This window comes from Rutilus rutilus (genome assembly GCF_951802725.1).
Source record: "Rutilus rutilus genome assembly, chromosome: 6".
NCBI classification, from domain to species: Eukaryota; Metazoa; Chordata; class Actinopteri; order Cypriniformes; family Leuciscidae; genus Rutilus; species Rutilus rutilus.
This window is the reverse complement of record NC_140214.1, coordinates 8,395,345-8,420,286: the sequence shown is the minus strand read 5'-3', so window position 1 is coordinate 8,420,286 and position 24,942 is coordinate 8,395,345. Positions and strand designations below refer to the sequence as shown.

Below are 24,942 nucleotides of genomic sequence, written 5' to 3'. Positions count from 1 at the left end.
TTCATACATTGCAAAGTAGTACAGAGAAATAAAATGTTGTCAAACAGAGGAACGAAACAACAAAAAAGTGAGTTGCTCCCTGTGAGTATCTTGTAGTGTATCGATCTAATTTCTCAAACAGAATCTTGACTGTAATTCTGAGTAGCATAGATCAGCTTTAAAATAGCTCTATAAATATGTCATATTGTACACATTTGTTGGCCTTCCATATTTCATAGTTTTTAACTATGCATTCAAATCGAAGTGCACGGCTAACTCAATCCATGTGCTTAATGTTCTGTCCTCTCTGCCTGTGTCTGGAGATTAATGTGTTGGTTTGACAACAGGTTCGGTTCTCACCCATTACAGTTAGATATACTTTATTGATCCCTGAGGGGAAATTTACTCAGCGGTGTAGCATGAACTACACTGTATAATGAAGGTCCCCAAATTAAATCTGTTAAAGCGGAGAATGTGTTTCCACATCTTTCTCTCTGATATATTTGTGACCCCTCCTGGGTCTGAGCAGACCTGTAAATCCCAGGCAGAGAAACGGTCGGCTCTAGTTGAGATCCGAGCTGATGAAAGCGTGCAGTCCGGGAGTTTATGAGCATGATCATTATAGTCCAAGCCAGAGGGCTTCAAAACAATTTGACTTTTGTCCTGCACACTGGACAGTTTTAATGACTTCATCACCATTTTATAGACAGTCTGAGATTGCGAATCCTCAAATTGCCATTTTTGTCGACCTCTTTCTCACCGTTTATTTGTGTGCGCCTCCAGCCTTGTGGAGGGAATTTGTTGTTGTGTGTGTGTGCTGTGAATGTGTGTATTCGGGGGAATGTTTCAAATCTGTTAAACTGTGTTAAAAGTAATTAATTATGTTACATCATTATCAGCTGAGGGTCTTTCTCTCTCTTCCAGTGATCTTGATTTGTTGCATTTTATCATAGGGACCTGCAGTGTAGATACTGGCTGCGTACAACATTGCATACTCTCTTAGGTATACTTATTTTGAATAAGTAATTACTTCATGAGCGCTAAAAAAATTACGTTCTGTATAGTATGAATGTGTGTAGTATGAATGTAATCTGGATGTCCTACATTTACCATGTTGCTACTGTCATGTGACCTACCAGCATCAGTTACGTCGCTTTACTGCCTTTCATAAATCCTCTCCCGTGGCCTCATGGGACAGTGAAGTGTCCATCATATGCACACTTTAGAATCTCACCGGAAGTAGTAGGTCATCCATGTACTTTTTGCCTTCTCTTTTATAAGTACTGTGGATTCGGACATTCGGACTTATTTTGTCACATACTGTTTTCGTCTACTATGTAGTAAGGAAGTATGCAATTTCGGATGCAGCCCTCGTGTCATGTGTACTTGTAGGCTTAACATGTGACCATGTAATGGGAAAGGGATAGTTAGGGGTCCAAGCATTAAATCTTTCTTCTATAATTTAAGCAATAAAAGCAAAGCTGAATTTTTTGCATAATTTCTCCAGTCTTCACTCTTCAGTGTCACACGATCCTTCAGAAATCATTCTAATATCCCCCCCCCCCCCCCCCCCCAAGATTTATTGATAGAAAGTTCAAATCAACAGCATTTAGAAATCTTTTGTAACATAATACATGTCTTTACTGTCACTTTTGATCATTTTAATGAAACGGATGCACTCGTTTCTCTCTCTCTCTCTCTCTCTCTCTCTCTCTCTCTCTCTCTCTCTCTCTCTCTGTGTGTGTGTGTACAATTCTAAAGATAACTTTACACTTTTACAAGTTTAATGTCCATAGCAATAATGACACTGTGTTAGTGTTAATGTGAGAGCGCATATCAATGCATGCATGCTCATGATATTATGTGCAAATCTCTGATGGTATAACACAGTTCGTAATGTGATATATGAGCTGGTACTCGGCTCTGTCTGCTGTAGCCTGTGGCGTGAGTCGGGTTGAGTGATTGTGGTCATTTCAGCAGACAGAGAGACAAGCGTCCCTAGACCAGGCTGGGGAGGGACGGGCCTGTATTAATGGCAGCGCCGTGCCAGATTGGACGGGTCCATCTTATACAGATAAATCATCATTACAGGGGTGGAGGGGTGGGGAGTTGCTTTGGCAGTCAGAAGAAAAAAAAAAGGGGGCTTTCATTTGTGCCCAGGATCTCTGTAAACTCATTCATCATGCCAGCCATGTTACACTCCCACCCCTCCTCACCAGTCCCACCTCTCTCTTCTCACTTCTCGCTCTCATCCCTCCTTCTCCTCCAGAGCAATGCCTTCCAGCTCTGCTATCTCTTAGGAGGTGATGATACACTCCCTCTTCTACTGTGTTTAAAGACAACATGGAATTTGCACTGCACTGCAGTGATGTGACTTGACTTGAAATTTAAGGACTTGTGACTTGCTTGACTAAATGAAGAAAATGATATGAATTTCACTAAAGTTGACACTGAAATTGACAGTATTCATAAAAGGAGATTAGGTGTTGCACAATTGGCAAAGCCAGGATATCGGACGCGACATCACAACCTTAAACTTCATTCTCCACTTCAAAATGAAAGGTATAAGCCAATCTGTCCAATATTAAGTAATTTGACTAATATCTAGAGAGAATAATGTGCAAAACAGCATGCTTCTTTATACAAAATTGTCTTTCAAATGCTTAAGGCTTTCGTTGCCTTACAGCTGGGGAATTATTATAATATATAAATATTATTAATATATATTATATATATATATATATATATATATATATATATATATATATACCTAAATACTTTTTTTGATTATGCAGTATTATGAAAACATTATGAATCTATTCAAATAACTGACAGATTGTGCACAATAAGACTAAAGACAGTTATTAAGGAAGCAGAAAGGGTCAATTTTTATTTCATGTTGTCTCTTAAAGATGGAAAGCGTAAACGGGAGGGCGGAGTTTTTGTCTGACAGTCACGTCTCTTTAAATTACCGGAAAGAACAATTCAACCTGATGCAATCAAAAGAGGTAAAATGACAGTGTATAATTAAACGTGGAGATATGAAATTGCTGTGAAAAAAATGGTGACAGATGTGTCATGAAATGGAAACTGCACTGTTCTGGAGGGCTGGATTTCGATTTACCATCATTACGGACTGTGTTTCTGCTTTTTATCTTGTTTTCTCAAAATTATTTATCGAATCGTGGTGTTGTGTAGTAAGTTACATTTATCCCGTGGGTGCCTGCTCACATTAATCTTACATTTAAAAAATATGAATCATGCAAGAGGCATTACAAGAAGAATGGAATTAATTCTAGTGAAGTGGAATTGCTTGAATGAACGAGTCAGCTACAGATGGCTTTTTATGATTGCTTTTGTATTATTTGTTCTTTGCTTTTCCTGCTTTATTAAATTAAACATAAGTCTCCTGAATATTATTGTAACATTAAAGGGATATTTCAGCCCAAAATGAAATTTCTGTCATCATTTACTCACTCTCATGTCGTGCCAAACCTTTATGACTGACTTTCTTTCTCTCAAAAGAAGTTTTGAACAATGTAACTGGTGGCTCTTTTCCATGCAATTTAAATGAATGTGAACTGGAGTTTTTTCAAGGTTCAAAAACGATGAAAAAGCATCAAGTATGACTAGTATACTATTCCAAGTCTTTGCGAGAGGAATAGACTGAAATTTAAGCTCCCTTAGCACCCCTTGCCCATTTCATGAGAGAAGAATCAATGTCCAGTTTGTGAACGAATCATTCTTTTGAACCAAATCTTTTCAATGAACGATTTGTTGATGAATTGGACTGAAATGGTTCTCAACTCGCTGACCGTTTGCAGTGATTAACAGCTTGCTGGAGACAAAATGCTCACAAAAATCTATCACATGATTTCAGAAGACTATATAATGTCAAATGGGACACTTTTATGATGCTTATGGCATTCCAGTTCATATTCATTGTAATTGCATAGAAAAGAGTGAACTTTTTTTTCTTCTCTTTTTTTCCTTGTTTGTGTTTCACGGAAGAAAGAAAGCCAGTTTGGAATGACATGATACATAATGAGCAAAGTTTTATTTTCAGGTGAACAATTTCTTTTAGATTTATTTCAGCTGTATTTTACTTTGCGTCACATACTGGAGAGATTATACTGTTTTGCCAACACTCACACATTGATTTTTCCTCCTGGGTTTCAAACTGCCACACAGACGCTGATCCATCACTGTTCAGATTAGATTTTCTCGAATTCTCCTTTTCTCTGTTTCTGCTTTCATAACGCACACAAACAGCAAAGGTGTACACGAATGCTGATAGCCCATTGGATCAGACTTTTATCCGGTGAGGCTCCACGAGTGAGCAACCCTTACAGAAGCCATACACACTTAAAAAAAACAAACAGCGCCCACACCGGCGCACACACACTTCCCGTACTGATACCATAAGTTTACAGCCCTCAAGAGTCCACTTACAAACCTTGTATTTGTTTCCCTCTCCCACGGCTGTGCCACCTCAAGGGAATTCTGGGATAGCGTAGGATGGTTCAATCGGTCAACCTGCTCTGTTAAAAGGTAGAGATTACACACAGGGCCATGCGGTGGTGTGCCTGTTATCCAGCTTTAACAGTGAACTGAATGGTTCAAGCAGCAAGCAATCACGTACGGGCAACATGACCCTACAGTACTTTTACCTCACAACTGTCCACCGCTGAGATCAGTATTAAAGAATCAGGCTTTTAACCGCATGGATTGTGTGTTTGGACAGCTATGGTTAAAATGAACATTTTAAAATGATTTACATACCCTAGTTTCAGTCCTGTGTGACTCGTATAGAACCCAAAAGGATGTGTTAGGTTGAATGTTGATGCTGCTCTTTTCCATACAATGGCCATCAATCTCCAAAAAGGAACAAAAAATGATCATGAAAGTCATCTAAGGCCATACAATAGCTTTTTAAGAGGAAAAGACCAAAAAGTTCACTATTAATCATTTGAAAGTCTTGCCCTCGGCTACAGCTGTCAAATCTCATTCACGTTTCCTATTCAAATAATCTATGTGAAGATGAAGGAATTAGATGAGGCTCAGTAAATGATGACAGATTTTTCATTTTGGGGATAATTAACATTTTATATATTCTGTTATTGCAGTAGTTTTCAAAATATTGGCATCAAAATGTTGGAACCCACCCCCCTGGGTTTTTTTTTTACTATAATGTCCACAACCATCAGCAGAACTGCCTGCAACAGCAGTCTAAAGTCAATGGCTGCACTTTATCTCTCTTTTTTTTGTCTGTGCCATGTTTCACATTCAGCCAATGGTGCTTTTTTTATCAGGGTTGCAGGAGGGCAGCCATATACTGCTCCACTTACTTCTAATTGTAATTCGATAGCACATAATCTCAAATTTGTTACGCATCACATTTTATAATATGGTAATATTGTAATGGTAAGTGGCTGGCCGCACTTGGCCTGGACCGAAGCAGATGGCAGCGGCTTCCTCCCACCTCAGGTGATTAGGGAGACAGGTTTTGTGATCTGAAACTCGGAAATAGAGGCCATAAAGGGTTCATCATCTCACAGAGGGAAAAAAAAAAGTTTCAAAGTGATGTAGTGTTTAAAAGCTTTTAGATGGTTTTTTGGGTGGGGAATATGGGGTTAGAGAGGTTTCTGGGAACTCAATTTGTATCAATATTTTATGAAAGGCAAAAACCTGTCGGAGTTCAGGCCACGGTTCCACATCGATAGCATCAAATGGACCAGCAGTGATATTTCTCATCTTTATTCCACTTCAACAGGCACCTCTTGCAATTTTAAGATGAAATAAGGTTTTTTTTCACACCATTGACCTGAAAATGGAAAATGCACATTACTGTGTATAATGTATTTACCAAGAGACTAGACTTATTTGAATCAGTTCACCCAAAATCATTCAGATTTGTTCACTGATTTGTTCATTACATCATTAGACCAGTAAGTGAAAGCACATTTTTTTTTGTATGTTATGAATAAGTCATTTACATCAAAAAAAGATTATTATTGTCCTTTTTATAATAAGAGATTCCAGTTTAAATATTATAAACATTTCCCCAAAATTACCTTTCCATTTGATTTTTCAGTTATGTACGGTCATCTGCCATTGTTCTTTCTGTTGTGCTAAACCTCCTATTGTTTTTCTTTTCCAGTGGGAGGAAGTAAGCGGCTACGACGAAAACCTCAACACCATTCGAACGTACCAGGTGTGCAACGTCTTCGAGTCCAACCAGAACAACTGGCTGCTCACCACCTTCATCGCTCGGCGCGGTGCTCAGCGCATTTACGTGGAGATGCGTTTCACCGTCCGAGACTGCAGCAGCATCCCGCGAGTGCCTGGGTCCTGTAAGGAGACCTTTAACCTGTACTACTACGAAACGGACTCTGTCATCGCCACCAAAGGTGGGGCGTTCTGGATGGAGGCTCCGTATTTGAAGGTGGACACCATTGCGGCGGACGAAAGCTTCTCACAGGTGGATTTTGGTGGTAGGTTGATGAAAGTGAACACGGAGGTGCGGAGCTTCGGTCCACTCTCGAAAAATGGCTTTTATCTGGCGTTCCAGGACTATGGTGCGTGCATGTCCCTGCTGTCCGTGCGTGTGTTTTTTAAGAAATGCCCCAGCGTGGTGCAGAACTTTGCAATCTTTCCAGAGACCCTGACCGGGGCAGAGAGCACCTCGCTGGTGATCGCTCGCGGGATGTGCATCCCGAACTCTGAGGAAGTGGACGTACCCATTAAGTTGTACTGTAATGGCGATGGGGACTGGATGGTTCCGATCGGGAGCTGCACATGCAAGGCGGGATTTGAGCCGGATAACGGGAACGTCTGTAGAGGTAAGAGTTTGGGTTCCAGTAGTGTTGATCTTTGGTTCATACAAGTATGTTTATTGATTTATTTAGAAGTGTTTTTAATGGATTTTTTTCAGTTGGTGGAAAGCAAAGAATAGTCTTTGGTATCTTTCTGAGCTTTTCTCACTGACAAGATTTATCTGTTGAAAATACTTTAAACTGTATGAATTTCCATTTTATTCCAGGTTTATGCTGGTTTAGAGCTGGAGCAGTACAGGATAGCCATGACATTTACCGACAGTTTTTCTAGTGAACAGGCTGACTAAAGATAACTTGCTGGTTAAGCTAGTTGATAAGTGGGGACAAAAGCAACCAAAACCCAACATTTGCTGGTAACCCAGTGACTAAGCTGATCTTTTAGCTCTAGAAAGTTATTTAGTAGCTTTGACTAATGAACTTCCTTTAGATTGAGTTGAGAGATATGTGCAGATTTGTGATTATTTGAGAAGATTTCTGAGCAACAGATTTTGAGTTTGAGTAGATTTGTTCTGGATTAATATGGCGGCGTGCACATGTGTTTAAGATCGAAAGAGAGCAGAATGTGGTGTTGATGTTGGGTTGAATGATGCACACTTTTTTTCATTCTTGTCTATATTTAGCCGCTCTCTTTTCATATGGACATTGACACACACACACACAGACACACACACACACACAATCATATTGTTCTCTCAAGGTCTGCAATTGGCCGATTTGGCCTTCACTCAAGGCCAGTGCCATATTGACTCCCTCAGGACCAAACGTGTAGAGAGACGATAAGATTGATTGACAGCTATCTGTTTTGATCAATAAAGAGATATGCCACTTAGTTTGGTAGGGCCAACTTTGAGGACCACAGGTGCCTCTACACATAAAAACACACATGCACAGGTGGCAGCTTTGTTGAGTTCGTTGACATCCTCAGGCAAGGTCTTCTTAGAACAGAGAGATGGTCATGATGTCCATATAGTCCCTGTTTAAGACTTGTTTCAGACTCCTCATATATATACATACACACTCACACACACACACACACACATTAATTATGCTTGGATTGGCTATTTTGTTGTTGTTTTGTACAGTATTTTGCTTTCACCTGGGTCTTGACATGTTGAAGTGAAGGCAAGGAAAAATGTTTAATAACAAAATGTATTAAAGGAACAAGTGAAGTTAAAAATAATATAGGTGTAAATGGACAGAAACATTGGTTTCTGACAGAAAAATTATGATCTGATAATAAGATTTCTGAAGTCGATGCTGGAAACGTGTCGTGGTTGTGCTTGGCGAGGACACGGTGTCGGATGTCTTCTGGAATGCTCAGTGATCTGGAAGAAGTGATAAAGTTGTCATAAACTTAGATTAAAGTTTAAAGATTAAAGATGGTTGAGGTTTTGCAGGGTGTTAGTGCCTGGTGTAAAGTCTGTCATCTAGATGTGGCCGCGGTTTTTAAAAGCCAGTGTGTTAGCGGATTAACGATTTCGCACACAGCAAGTCACCACTAATTACAGCCGCTTTGATCTGCGAGTTCCCATAAAGGCTTTTGATGGGGTAATATATTGCAGTCTGAACATGCACACACACATTACATTCTTATAAAGTTTCCATAAATTCCCCAGGGTTGATTTTTACCAGCACAGGCAACCTGGGGTAATAAGTATTCCTTTAATGTTCATTAGTCTGTTTTTGTTGATGGTCTGGTTCCAAAGCTTCCCACCCCCCTCTGCTTTCATTGGTCAATTTGGACCTGGAGAGGGTGATTAGAGGTTGATTAGAGTAATTGGTCTTTTGGGTTAATGAAGGTGTCTGAGCTATTATAAATGTGTCTCAAAGGAAGTCTGAGCAGCTTTGTGTCTTGGAAGGGATTACAGCATACTACTGACTACATAGTCACATTACACACTGTGTGCTGCCTACAGTTTTTTACATCTAGTTTGTAAAAGCGAACAATAGTATGCCACATTGTCACATGACCTCATTATGCTTGTCAGATGACCTCATTAGGATCAAATTTAATTTTGTGTGTTGATTATTAGAAATAAATATGAATTGTTTGCTTTTTAATTCAAAATTGTGTACACATTTCTTCAATTTTGGCACTTTGATTAAATAGTAAGTCAAGAAATATGTTAAAAATCACCATTGCTATTAGTTATGGTACATGTGGTGTACTGCAAACACTGCAAAGTAATTTTATTACTTTTTTGTCTTATTTTCTAGTATGAAAATGGCAATATTAAGTTTTGTTTTCTGAAAAATGTATTGAAATTAAGTGAGGTTTATGCTTAAAACAAGAAAAATAAATGGCCTATGAGGTAAGAAAAACAACATCTGCAAAAGCAGGTTTATTTTTATCCCACTGGTAGATTTTTTTTCCATAAACATAAAACTGACAACAGTGCTATGCATAAGTTTAGACACCCATACTAAAGTTGACTAAAAAGAGGAATAAAAAATCATCTTTTGGAAACTGAACTTAATGCCTTAATTTAAAAAAATAGGAAAAATCCAACCTTTAAGGACACCAATTTTCTTTGTGAATGAATAATGCATCGTAAATAAATAAATGTTCTTCCTTAAAATACAGGGTGCATAAGTTTGGACACCCCTATGTTAAATTCCCATAGAGGCAGGCAGATTTTTATTTTTAAAGGCCAGTTACTTCATGGATCCAGGATACTATGCATCCTGATAAAGTTCCCTTGGCCTTTGGAATTAAAATAGCCCCACATCATCACATAGCCTTCACCATACCTAGAGATTGGCATGGTTTTATTTTAGTTAGCCTAATAGCTGGTTTAATTTGCATTGAGAGATGATCTTATGGAAAGTACCCCATGCCAATCTCTAGGTATGGTGAAGGCTATGTGATGATGTGCGGCTATTTTAATTCCAAAGGCCAAGGGAACTTTATCAGGATGCATAGTATCCTAAACAAAAAAACAAAAAAAATACTTAAAAATAAAAATCTGCCTGCCTCTATGGGAATTTAACATAGGGGTGTCCAAACTTATGCACCCTGTATTTTAAGGAAGAACATTTATTTATTTACGATACATTATTCATTCACAAAGAAAATTGGTGGTCCTTAAAGGTAGGATTTTTCCTAATTTTTTAAATTAAGGCATTAAGTTCAATTTCCAAAAGATGATTTTTTATTACTCTTTTTAGTCAACTTTAGCATGGGTGTCTAAACTTATGCATAGCACTGTATGTTCTTTTGGAACAAAACTAAGTGCATCTTGATTTAAGAATGTTTAGATATTTTTAATGGAAACCAGGACCAAAAAATGACTAAGAAAGTGACTTTTGGCAGTGAAATGGTATTCTAGGATAGGCAGTGTGCTGTTTATACTGCGCTTTTTAGCAACAAAAAAAAGTTTACCATGCATATAAAACATTTAATACTTGGCTCATTATAGTTACTGCAAAAATAGTATGAGTAGTATGCTAGTTTGCTATTTAGAAAACAGCCAAGGTGTCTCCAGGAAGGTTTATCTATTTTTCTCTCTTTTCCCTCGTTCACTCTATCTATCTAATGCACAGCTGGGTTTGTTATTTTGACCCTGCTCGAGGGAGTCTGAATAATCACTGTGTGTATGTCCACATATCTGTGTGAGAGTCGGATTAGATCTCACCCCGAGGGTGAGAAATGATGGCTGTCACCCGAAGTAAAATCTGAATATTAATAAAATAACCTCCCCCATTAACCACAGCACTCAGCACAGAGAGGCCGTGTTGTGTTGGCTCGGCTCAGCTTCGGTTCTGCAGTAAAAGTGATTGGGACCAGGCTGGGTCGAGCCGATTGGGGTGCAGATCTGGCTCTATATTCTGTCGGTGTGTGTCTCCAGCGCTCTGACAGAGGGGTGAGAGGCCGGACGACCCCTCACAGGCTGCGGAATTGAACAGAGATACACTCACCGCAAGAGCTGTCTGAACTGACACACACCTGGAGAGAGCAGACAGCTCTATACAAACACACACACACACACTCACGTTTAGCTTTTTCGAATGCACGTATACAAAATACTTTCCTCTGTGAAAGTATTTTGTATGTGTATAAAAATACACATACAATTTGTTTGTGTATGTAAATGCATATAAATACTATACAAACACTCGCACTGTATAAAAATGCACACAGATATAGGCTTATAAAAACCCACACAGCTATATGCACACTCAAAATGAGGTATAGGCAAATATAAACACATACGTATACTGTAGACATAAGCTGCTTTTCCATCCATGCATTTTTATGCTAATTTTGGGTTTGGGCTATTGCATAAAACAAATCCGGATGTAAGCACCAACATTTGAATAAAGTTTTTAAAATGCTGCAAACATCTATATGCTTGCTTCAAACCTGTATGAATTTCTTTCTTTTTCTGAACACAAAGGAAGATATTTTGAAGAATGTCGGTAACCAAACAGTTATTGAACCCCAGTGACTTGACTTCCATATATATATTTTTTTTCTACTGTGGATGTCATTGGGGTCCATCAACCGGATGCTTACCGACATTCTTCAAAATATCTTATTTTTTGTTCAGCAGAACAAAGAAATTCACACAGGTTTGAAACAACTTGAGGGTGAGTAAATGATGACAGAATTTTCATTTTTAAGTGAACTATTCCTTTAAGCATTCCTTTTTTTTCTAAGATGTAAACTATGACAGAAACACCTTTACCAAAAATATTGGTATATGCACATCAGCCTGAATAATTTTGATAATTTGAGACATTAAAATGTCTTTTATGCATATATTCTATAGCCTATGTGATATTAAGATTTTTTTTTTTACATAAATTAAATTAACAACAGACTTACACCTTTAGACTTACATACACATTGAACAGATCGACACAGACAAATAAACACGCAAAACATGCATGCATGCAATTGCAGCTCTATATACACACACACACAAAAGGCCATTGAAAAGCACTCGCATTGTTACATAAACACACACCTACGGCTCTATATACATGCACAATCAGGCATAGGCAAACACTGCAGAGCTCTATTAAAACATGCATAAACAAACACACACATGCTAGTCATTGAGTACAGAAGCGAACCCCTACACACACTCACACACTGATACGATTATGTACAACAAACAGCTCAGGTTTTGGACATCTGGAAGATCCCACTCATCTAGCTGAAGTTTGTTTACTCATTTTAGACCGCGCGGTCCAATCAGTGTTCCACCGTCTGCATGCGAGATGATCCGCCGTGCTTTTCCCAGAGAGAAGAACCCTCTTCCCCTCTCAAAAATCCCACCAAATGACCCACAACAAGCACGAGCAGATGGGGCCGTTGTTGAGGATGCAGATTTGTGTACATGATGGGTTTCTGATGGCGACTGCCAACATTTGGGAGCGAACAGAGGATAGCTGGCTGTTCGGTTCTTCTGAATTTGAGTAGTCGCATTTCTAAGGGAGGTGTTTGGTCAATTGGTGTTTCACCGACGTACTTTGTGATTTTGAATTCGGTGTTTATCACAGAACAACTCTTGTGTCCTTAGAAATCTAATCCCGTGTGTATAATGTCTGTAATTGCAGTATAATATTATTTTGACCTTTGTCGAATGCCGTAACTAAAGCTAGATTTCTTTTTTGCGACCTGGTCCAACTTCATTACCAGCCTGTACATGAAATCACAGATGTCCTTTTTTTATTTTTTTATAATTGTACATCAAACGCCATTTAGAAAACCAATCTCTTCTGAATGGTGCTAGGTCTGTGTTTGTGTGTGTGTGTGTGTGTGTGTGTGTGTGTGTGTGTGTGTGTGTGTGTGTGTCTGACTAAAAGCAGCTTTTGGACCGAAATGAGGAGAACTGTGGCAGACATAGTAATTTCGACTCCTGCTTCTCTCTCTCTAGAACAGGGCCAAAAGAGACATCCAATCTGTGTGTTTCTTTCTGTCTCCAGCTCTCGGAATAGGAATACACACTGAATACGATTGGCATATAAGTAAATACAGTTGTCATCTCTTCTGAGTGCTTTATGCTGCTCTGTACACACACATTTTATTTAGGGAAGTGATAACCACATTCTATAATCAGATTCAATAAATAAACAAATCAACTGAATAACTGCTCATCCACCCATTCTGTCCATTTTTCTGCCACTTATCTGGGACCAGTAAACCTTAAACATTTATTTTAATTGTATTAAAGGTGCATTGCGCGAGAGTCTGAGTTTTCGCAGAACTACGCCCCCTCTGGCGGCAAGCGAAACTGCAACCAGAGGTGTGCACGCTCACGGACCACACGCACACGCACGCTTGCACGAGCTCGAGCTGGTCATAACCCAAGGAGCATCAGCCGCACAAATCTTTTGTTTACAATCATAATGTCTTCAGAGGTAATAAAGTTTTAAATCTGCAAGTAATTTAAAATATGTGAAAGGAAAGGCAATTGAGTAAATAACACACTTATGTGTGAGGGAAAAAATGGGGGTAGTAGAAAACTTTGTTTTTTATTCCCATCTATCTCCATGTTGAACTGTGTTATGTGTTTACTGTATCCACTTATGACTATTATTATGGAAACACGTTCATGAACAATATAAGTTATAACTTTGTAAAAGCTCAAAATTGTAATCATGATACCATACCACACAGTCGGTCAACAAAGTACACCCAAATGTCTCAAGGTAATAAACAATCAAGTGGCACTATGACGTTACCATAAAAGCCAAACAGGCTAATCCGCCGAAGATTTGCGAGGGTTTAGCCTGTTTTATTGATCAGCTAAGTAGCATATTCCAATATCAATACATCGTAATTAAGCAGTAATTTGCTCAAAATTTGTGTCTAAGTATCTAACTTATATATCAGCATTTTATATCACAATCATTCTGAACCTGATCACTGACAATGGTAAGTTAGTAAAACCTATTCCGATTGTACATTTATCTAGCTTACGCTAAAGCATTACACATTTTATGGATCGTCATTTATTGTCATTATTGGCCGTATCAGACATTAGAGAATGGGATATATCTTACCTTTTTAATCAAGAAAAAAGCCAACTGAGGATCCCGTTTGAGCCCTAGAGCTGACCGGAGATCTCTCCATTTGTTGAAAGCCTTCCCTATGTTTACTCTCGTCTTACCCCGACGCCTGTCTGACTCCAATTTGGACCTTTTGGTTGCACTAGACAAAAGTTCTCTTTTTTTATCTTACGTGGAGTTTGCGTTGGTGTTTGAAATGAACTACAAGCCGGTCTCTTAGAATCCATTTTCTACGGAGAATGGCGGCGTCGGCGCATACACAAACCTGCCAGACATATGAGCGTGCCGTGAACGCGCATGACGTCACGCCCAGTCTCAGATTCCGACCCGAATCCCTCTTATTTATTTTACTGTACAGGATTATAGAGGCAATCGCAGTGATCAGAGAAGGGCTCATTCAGCCCATCAGGCAATTGTTTAAGCATGTATGGGTTAGAAAACGGGTATTTTTAACATGAAAAGTTGCGCAATGCACCTTTAAATGTTAGTATTTAATAATATTTTGAATTGGCTTTGATTTTTTAATTATTTATCTTTTGATTTTAATTGTAGTTTAAGGTTTAGTATGGCTTTTTTATGGGCTTTTGACATTTTTATTCAGCATGTCTATTTTTTTTTTTTTTCAAAGCTAAAGTTTATATATGTTCAATGAAACCTTTAAACTTGAACAATGTCAACTTAATTGTTATCAATAACAATACTGAACCTAAATAACTATAATAATGTATTTTGGCATTTTTATTAATATTTTTATCCAGCTTCCTTTTTTGCGTTTTGTATTTTAAATAGTTCAAGTTTAAAGTTTTCATAAAAAACAAAAAAACAATAACAATAGTGAACCTAAATAATAATAATAATAATAATAATAATAATAATAATATATGTTGACATTTTCTTAAATTGTTAAATTTTCTAAATTTTTTAAAAACTTTTTTCAAGTTTTCATTGAAAAAATAACTACAGTAATAACTATAATACTGTATTTTACAGCATACTAAATTCTGCATTTTGGCTGCAGTTAATTTGTACTTTTTACAAACGTATTTTTGTCTGGTTTAGGTTGTGTTATAAACATTTTGGTTGTAAATATATTAAAATGTTTTATTTAGGTTTTAGAACAATGTAATTTGTACATTTGAATGAGATGTTTCAAAAGTTTAGTCATTACACTAAACGTTTGTGAAATTTTATGGGATTTTCTTTATATATTTTTTTCTTAAAAAGCAGTGACAGGGGATTTACTCTTAGGTATGTGCTTGTCACTTTTAAAACTTTGCAGTGGCTATGTGACCTCTGTTTATCCGTCTCTCTCTTTCTCCCTGTCGCTCTCTCTCTCTTCTCCCTCTGTTTGTCTCTGTCTCTCGTTTTCCCTCTGCTCTCTCAAAAGTCACAGAGGACACAGCGGTATGAAAAGTGAGTGTGTTTTAATGCTCATTTTAATTACACATTTAAAGAGCACAAACAAACCCTCCCCTCTGCGCTGCCGCTCAGAAGTGTCACGGCTCCATCTCTGTGATCTTCATGTTTACACCATGTACACAAAGCTATAAAAACAGAAGAGCTCTTCGTTAGCTTTGCTCTGATGGAGAGAGAGCTTTTTGGCTTCATGTTGAGGGAGGATAAACTCTGACCGTGCGTTCTGTAAGAACACTAGATGCCTTTTAACAGATACTTTAAAGTGGAACCTTTGAGCTTTATAGCTACGGTGAAATCATCAGTTCATGTGATTCTGCTCGCCCACTTACACAAACACACTATTTACTAGTGTTTGATATAGCAACATCATTAGCACTGTTGCTCATACTGAAGGCTGGAGGGTTGCTTGTTGAGGAGAGGTGTAATCTTACTTTTCTAAGAGGTTGGGCTTACTGGACTTCCATCGTTCTATCATTCGATCTATCCCTCTCTATCCATCTATTGCAGGGGTTTTCAAACTTTTTGTGTGTGTGGACCACTATTTGTAATCAAGAATTTTCGCGGACCACCTCATAATACACATAATAAAATATGTCTACACAGAGTCGAATCGAATCGAATCGAATCGAATCGGGCATTTATATAGCGCTTTCATATGTACTACTGTACACCCAAAGCGCTTTACAATCATGTCAGGGGATCTCTCCTCAACCACCACCAGTGTGCAGCATCCACTTGGATGATGCGACGGCAGCCACAGTACAACGGCGCCAGTGCGCTCACCACACACCGGATATAGGTGGAGAGAGGAGAGAGAGTGATAGAGCCAATTCAATGTAAGGGGATTATTAGGAGGCCATGATTGGTAAGGGCCAATGGTGTGTGGCCATGACACCGGGGTTACACCCCTACAGTACTCTTTACGAGAAATGCCATGGGATTTTTTAATGACCACAGAGAGTCAGGACCTCGGTTTAACGTCTCATCCGAAGGACGGGTAGAGTCCTACCTGAATTAATCTGCACCTCTAAATAGGCTTACTAGCACTAAAACTATAACTGGTCATCACATCAGTACAACAGGCTTGTTAAAAGAAAGTTTACTGCACACAACGGCTGCCACATATTTAATTTATTTATTTACTCAAGCGCCCGAGGGCATAATCAGGTTCATTTGAACAACAGGCTTATTTCCATAGCAATGGAGTATGAAATATATACAGTAATAAGAACACTGGAATATAGTCAACATTTCAAAACCTTTGGCGATTTTAGGGGATTATTAATCTTCAGAGTTTTACAAGTCCTCAAAAAGTACCTAGGCTTGAGTTTGTCCACTTAACAGCACATCCGCAAAACATTTCAGAAACGCGAGATCAAGAAACTAACTGGAAATTAAAATAATAACAGGCCTTATTCATTCCAATTATAAACATTTCGTTTTATATAAACTGCCTATGCCTAACTGTGCGTTCACACCAGACGTGAATAGCGCGTCAAATTCAAAAAGGGATCATATGTCAAATTCGCGCTTGCCGCGTCTAGTGATACGCTTGACCACTTTGTATCAATTCGCGCGTCAAGAGCGAAATTGACGCGCGTAAAAACAAAAGTTTGAAGCGAAATTTCGTCCGGTGTGAACGCACCATTAAAGGGATAGTTCACTTTGAAATTAATTTTTGATATGTTTTAGCTTACCTCAAGGGCATCCAAGATGTAGGTGTCTTTGTTTCCGCAGTAGTTTCAATTTTGATATTTTTAGGTCAAACCGTTCTTGTCTGTCAGTCATATAATGCAGGTCTGTGGTCACTGTCTCAAAACACAAGCACAGAGTCCAAATTAAAACAATTCCCCATCGTCCAAATGAAACAATTCCCCATCATAAGTACACATTGATGGCCTAAGACACGAAACGAGCGGTTTGTGTGAGAAAACGAACAGTATTTATATCGTTGTTATCTCTTGAAAACAGCACGCGTCCAAATGATCTGACGGCGCGGGCGAGTATAGATGTATACATAGATGTCGCCTTGGCTACGGTTTCGTTCCAATGAACTGCAGTAGCGAAGGCGACATCTAGTGTATACATCTATACCCGCATAGATATATACACTAGATGTCGCTTTGCTACGGTTTCGTTCCAATGAACTGCAGTAGCCAAGGCGACATCTATGTATATATCTATACTCGCCCGCGCCGTCAGACCATTTGGACGTGTGCTGTTTTCAAGAGCTAAAAACTATATAAATACTGTTCGTTTTCTCACACAAACCGCTCGTTTCGTGTCTTAGGCCATCAATGTGTACTTATGATGGGGAATTGTTTCATTTGGACGATGGGGAATTGTTTTAATTTGGACTCTGTGCTTGTGTTTTGAGACAGTGACCACAGACCTGCATTATATGACTGACAGACAAGAACGGTTTGACCTAAAAATATCAAAATTGAAACTACTGCGGAAACAAAGACACCTACATCTTGGATGCCCTTGAGGTAAGCTAAAACATATCAAAAATTAATTTCAAAGTGAACTATCCCTTTAAGGCTAAGCGTGTGATGTGATAATGAGAACATATTTGCCTCTGCCCTTTTCTCTTCAGAGAACCTGTTGCTATCCACCGAACCAATGTTGTGGTTCTAATGGCACTGAACTTGACAGCCGAACACCACTAGGCTATTTTAGTAATCACACAATAACACTCACAATAAAATTTAATTAAAATGTTATATCAATATAGGCCTACATATTCTTTTTACTTTTTTTTTAATGGGAATTTCCTGGTAAAATGAAGGTAAAAAAAATATATTATTTTATATTTTATTTTGCCTTTCCACGGACCACCTGCAGTACCCTCACGGACAGTTTGGGAATGGCTGATCTATTGTTCTGACACTCTACCTTTCTGTCTACCCATCTATTCATCGTTCTATCTGTCTGTCAGTCTGTCTGTCTATCGTTTTGTTTGTCTGTCTGTCTATTTATCTTTCTGCCCGTCTATATTATTGTTCATCCATCCATCCATCGCTCTGTCCATCCATCTATTGTTCTGTCACTCTACCGTACTGTCTACCCATCTATCCATCATTCCATCCATCCATCCATCCACCCATCTACCCATCTATCCATCTATACATCTATCCATTGCTTTCTATTTATCTATTGTTCTTCCATCCATCCATCCATCCATCCATCCATCCATCCATCCATCCATCCATCCATCCATCCATCCATCCATCCATCCATCCATCCATCCATCCATCCATCCATCCATCCATCCATCCATCCATCCATCCATCCATCCATCCATCCATCCATCCATCCATCCATCCATCCATCCATCCATCCATCCATCCATCCATCCATCCATCCATCCATCCATCCATCCATCGGAATTGAAGGATAAATATTTTTGAATATTTTTGATACTTGAGACTGAAGTTGATACTAAACATAACTAACTCCATCATTTCCTCTGAGAAATGAAAGAGCAATCTCTGAGCCGTATCATTTTCATGGGGGAAGTGAGCATGCTTTTATAGCTCTGATCCGTGTCTGAGGGTTGAATGAGCGGGCCTGCATTCTCCTCTGAGCTCTGCTTAATGTATTAATATTTGCTTCAGTTATCTGGAGCAAACCACATGTTCTTCAGGGTTCTTCTGCTTCAGTAGCCCGTCAGGTTAGCAGTAAGTGTGGGTCAGTCATTGATCGGGTCAGGGTAATGGTTTGGAAAGCCTACACCAGCACCAGAGGCCCCGTACACGGCCCATAGCCAGAAACATGCAGGGAAAAATCTGTTTCCCAATCAATCAAACTGCTCCGCACACAGGCCAATGATTGATCGACTGCTAGTTCACTGCTGCACGCTTTGGTACTGACCCAGATAAGAGGCTTTTCCCCCCTGATTTTGACATTTTGTTTCAGCACAGATTATCACTCATGTTTCTTAATGGTTGAATTGCAGTTGTTGCGTTGTGAATGAATGCAAGTGTACAGTAATTTTTTCATGTATGCAATTAAATAAAGTAAAATCTGGAAGACAGGAAGAGTTCACACAAAAGTGATCATCATTTACTCAGCCTCATGTCATCACAATCCTGTATGTCTGCCGTAGTTCCATGGAACAGGAGATGTTCACTTCAAGGGCCCTATCATACACTCAACACAATGGAGCACCAGGCGCGACACAAGTGTTTTTTGCTAGTTTCAGCCCGACGCAGTTATCATTTTCACGTCCTGCGCCACGTTGTTTAAATAGCAAATGCATTTGCGCCCATCTGTTCATCCATAGGCGTGCTGGTCTGAAAACGAAGAGTGTCCGGGCGCGTTGATGGCACGTTGCTATTTTGAGGCAACTGAAATAGACTGCGCCATTGACCAACAAAAACCTGGTCTAAAGTCAATGGCGCAGTATATATATATATATATATTTTTTTTTTTGTTATTTAAAGGGTGCATTATAATATGCACCTATAGGCGGGTGCACAACTCTGCTTATTACACACACAGGGCAAACATGTGCACAGCAGAAGCACACAAACATGCCAAATATTAAAAATAAATGGATAACAATGTAAAAGATTATTATTGTGTACATAAAGATATGATGGAACCTGTCTTTTCCTTTAGATGGTCTGCTTGCACGTTTTAACCTCGCACACAAGCAGATCTGTTTGCTCTCCGTTTGCTCGTTTGAGACGCGTTCAGTTTTTCCGCTTGCAAATTCCGCCATGTAAATAGCAACCTGCCATGGCACGAGCACAAGTGGCTTTTAAAGGGAATGGGAGATGAGACTCTGATTGGTTTTTTGCACATTACGCCCAAAACACACCCATTACTCATTAAGAGAATAGGGACAACCCTTTTAGATCATGCGTCGGTGCGCCAATCATTTTTACCGTCGTTAAACTACAGTAGCAAAAGTGGATTCGGACACGCCCTAAGTGCACTTGCGCCCTTTGCTTTAGACCATGTGCTTAGATCGTTAAAATAGGGCCCTGAGAGTTGCATTGAAACATTCTAAATTCTCGTCATCTTTGAAAAAGGCGCAAACATCATGTGGCTTATTATTAGGGTACTTTTATGTTGTTCCTATTCACTTCCATTGCATGGAAAAGAGACACAGACGTTCTGCTTAATGTCTTTTTGTGTTCGCTGAATGATAAAGTCATACAGGGAAATTACATAATTTTCATTTTGGGGTGAACTATCCCCAAAAATGTAAGCAAAAAAGCTGTATCTGATTCTTTAAACAGACAAACATATGTTGATAAAGAAGGAGGAACGAATTAGTCCATTGATTATTTCTGAGATATTTATTATGGAAAAAGACAAAGCCAGTGTCCTGTCACTTCAGATGACGTTCACGCACCTCAGACTTGCTTGTTTAGCTCACCCATGCTGGCTTCAGGCGCTATAAACAGCTGTCATTTAACGGCCGAAGCCACTGATTAAGGAAAGGACCAAAAAAACAACAACAAAAAACACCCCACTATGTGTGTTTGTGTCAGACAGAAGAAGCCACTGATGCTTTTTAATCATCTTTGTGGCACCTTTCATACCTGCTCCATACACCAGTTTGGGCAGGTTAAAGTGCAGTGCTGGAGAAACCTTCTTGAGTGTCAGGGCCCTGTAAGAGAGCTGCTACACGGCATTTTAGGAATCATATGCTCACTTTTATTCTCCTAACAGTAGACAACAAAATTATACCTTATAAGACATAGGCTAACATTTGGCCAAATTGTTATAGTATACCTAATTGTGTTTTTTAAACATGCATTACTGTTCAAATGTTTTTTTGTTTTTTTTCAAGAATGCATTAAATTAATCAAAAATGACAGTAAAGATATTTATAATGTTATTATAAATTATTTCTTTTTCAAATAAATGCTGTTCTTCTGAATTTTCTATTCATCATAAAAAATAAAACAAAAACAATCCTTAAGAATTTGTATCATGTTTTCCACAAAAATATTAAACAACTGTTTTCAATATTAATAGTAATAAGAAATGTTTCTTGAGCAGCAAATCAGCATATTAGAATGATTCAGATGGATCATGTGACACTGAAGACTGGACTAATGATGGTGAAAATTCTGGAGAAAAAATACATTTTAAAATATATTAAAATAGAAAATAATTAATTATTTTAAATAATTGTAATAAGATTTCTAGGGATGTCCCGATACCACTTTTTCCCTTCCGATACCGATACCGATGCCGCAGCTTTGGCTATTTGCCGATACCGATATCAATCCGATATTTTTATTTTATTCTTGAACTAATACTACTAATAATAAAATATAATGGAAGCACTTTGCTCAATTAGCCACATAAAAACATCTCACTCAAATGGAGAACAAATACTTCTCCAGTATATAGTCCACAACAACAGTTGATAATGAAAGACTGCCAGCCTTTATTCAAGACCTTGAGATATGTTTGGTAACCTGAATGAATTTAAAATTAATTTGCTATATTTCAGATCAATATATTTGTTTCCTTAAAATTTTAAGTAACTTTAACTTTATTCTCATCTGAATTATAAATAATTTATTTCTGTATAAAATAATACTACTTTTTAAAAAACATATTTGATTTTCTTTTTTATTCAATGTAGAATGTGTAACTTAAAAATAAACAGATTAGTGCTCTGCTTTAGGACAAGAAATGAAAACCAATGCAATGATGAATGTCCAAAAGATGAGATCATTTTTGCTTTTAAACAGCGTGTGTGTGTGTGCGCGTGTGTGTGTGTGATTTTGGTTGGGTGACAGTTACAGTTTGACAAGAGTTTACAGTTTGACAAAAGCACAATGTTGTGTTTTACACAAATATAAGTAGGCTAAACACTTTTTGCAGTTTTAATGATGTCCTGTATGAAAATGACGGAGTATGTTTTTATGTTTCGTTTCCACTGTTCGATCGCGCCCGTGCCTCTCTCTCTCTCTCTGACACACACACACACACACACACACACTCCAGCATTGCAATCTTGACATCGCAGCCTGTTCATTTTGCTGCGTTCACACCAAACGCGAATAGAGCGTCAAATTTGCGTCTATTGCGTCTAGTTCGATGCTTGAACAGTTTGAATCCATTCGCGCGTCCAAAGCGAATAGGATAAAGATAAATGATATTGATAAATGATTATAATGATATATATGCGTATAATGTGTATAAATGCGTATAATGATAAAGTGAGCGTTTGAAGCGATATAGACGCGCGTTCAGAGCTAAGGCGGGCTACAGATTAGGTGTCCCTAAAGAACCCGCATATGCGCGTATCTAACAGTAACGTTAGTTCCGTATTACATTAATTAATGTGCACGCGAGATTTATTTATTTTAAAATCCACGCACCGAACGTACGTTCAGTACGAATACGTACCGTTCCACCCCTAATGGGTATCGGATCATAGGTATCGGATACATTTTTTTCTCCCCTCCGATATCCGATCTAGCATTTTGGGCCAGTATCGGCACGATACCGATGCCGTGGATCGGATCGGGACATCCCTAAAGATTTCACAATATTACTGTTTTATTGCATTTTTGATCAAATACATGCAGCCTTGGTGAGCATAAGATACTTCTTTCAAAAACAATACCAAACTTCTGAACGGTACTCTACACGTATTCAGTAGATCAGGCAATCCCAAAATGCATTGCAGTGAGTTCCATGAAATGTGTGTACAGAGAATAATATTGGACTGACGTGATCATATATCTTCGGATCTTGTTGGTCAGGATAATTTGTCAAGCTGCTTTGTAATAATTTGTTTTCAAACCAGTCATGAGTTGAGGTTGTATTTTTGTGATTCTTTTCTATTCTTCCTTAGAAGGCAGCTGCTAATGTAAACAGTCATGTTATGGTGAGGAATTATTAGCACAGAAACCATTCTCAGTCTGGTCCGTATGATTGTAAGAGTGATAAACAGAGCTCTCTCAGTGTGGAGTGTGAATGTGAAAGAAAAAGGAGAGGCCAGTTGGGACCCATAAATACTCACGCCTGCGGTGTGTGCGTGTATATTATTATCTCCGCTCTCTCTCTGACAGTGCTGATTTGTAGATTGGCTGATAGTCTGTTGTTTGTTTGGTTATTTATTCAGGAGTAGTGCTCTCCATTCTCTGAGCTGTCTAGTGCATATTTAATGCTCTGCTTTAGAAGCTCATATTACCTAGCGCTCTGCGTTTTAGACTCAGATACATGTGTGCTAGCGTGTCCTGAGGTTTGTGTTCCTGAAGTGCGTGTACGCAGCAGCGCAAATGAGACGGGTCTTTCTAAGAAACATGTGAAGCGGGTCAGTACCAAAGAAATAAGGCATGAGATGCTTTTCTGAGTTTTACCATAGGCCGGTTTTTGTTTTAGGAACGTGAAGCAGAGACACCAGAAAAGCATCTTCACAAATTACTTCTGGTTTTGGATTGACTTGAGACCTCAGAGGCCTGTGGAAACACAACCCGAACAGCCAAAAGTGCAGCAATCAAAGTACCCGTGATAGACCCATTTGTTTGAGCAATAGCAAAACCATTTTTGCTCAAATTAATAATTTATGGCAGAACATAAATATAACACCTTAAAGCAATAGGCCACAAAAGATTTCATTAGACTCATTTTAAAAGGGTTATTACATGTTCATTGAGGTTCACTTATAATGTTAAAAAAAAAAATATATATATATATATATATATACAGTATATATATATATTTAATATATTTGTATTTAAGTGAACCTCAAGGAACATGTCATGACCCTTTTAAAATGAGTCTAATGAAATCTTTTGTGGCCTATTGCTTTAAGGTGTTATATTTATGTCCTGCCATAAATTATTAATTTGAGCAAAAAAAAAAAAAAAAAAAAAAAAAAAAAATATATATATATATATATATAAAAAACATTATCCATATAAAACCTTCATTTACAGTCAAAGCATTTTGAAATAATTTACTTACGGCCTGTGATTCATCTGCTATCAGATCCAATATAATTGGCTGCTTCATCTTTCAACAAAAGTTTCTTTGCTAACTCTCCATTACACTGTGCCTCGTTTACACAACAAAATCTTCCAAACAAACATGTAATCCTCTGTTTCGTTCCGGGACGCCATCAAAATAAACCATCAACTTGTTTCCGATGCTGGGATCCTTCCGAAGCCTTTACATGGTCACAAATGAGCTGAATAAACTGGATGTGTCAAAGCAAAATTCTTTCATTCTTCCATTTGTCTTGTTGTCGACAGACTCAAAGGGGTGGAACATGTCAGAAACAGAACACGCATCTTTATGTTGTATCATACAGCATTAGTGATTATAATGGTTTCTATTATAAGGCTTTTGACTCGACACATCACTCACATCTAGTTCAGGCGTATTCTGCCGTGCAAAGACAAAAGACCGTAACTTCGTTTTTGGTCGAAAATTAGTTATTTATATTTTTGGCACATTCAAGACCTCCTTTATCATGTGGATGAGTATCTTGAATCAATTCCGTTGTTTTTCCGAGAAAATAATGAGTTGTCTTAACAGTAACTTCCAAAAGCCCATGAGAAACCAAGGCAGAACACCGTAACACCAGTTACCGCGCGTCAATATGAAGTTACTGTGCACTGTAAACCCAGATTTTGTTTCTAATTAAACTTACGAGTGATCATTACTTATTATTTTATGTTTAGTAAAAACCTGCTATCATTAC

At 38.3% G+C, this 24,942-nt stretch overlaps 1 protein-coding gene across 1 annotated transcript in view; it reads left to right on the top strand.

Moving 5' to 3' along the window:
- Positions 1-24,942, top strand: part of ephb1 (EPH receptor B1) — a 262,917-nt gene that overhangs the window by 81,498 nt on the left and 156,477 nt on the right. The window contains exon 3 of the mRNA XM_084411790.1: positions 6,140-6,821. Within this exon, the coding sequence (XP_084267916.1) occupies positions 6,140-6,821 (682 nt within the window). The remainder of the gene's footprint in view (positions 1-6,139; positions 6,822-24,942) is intronic.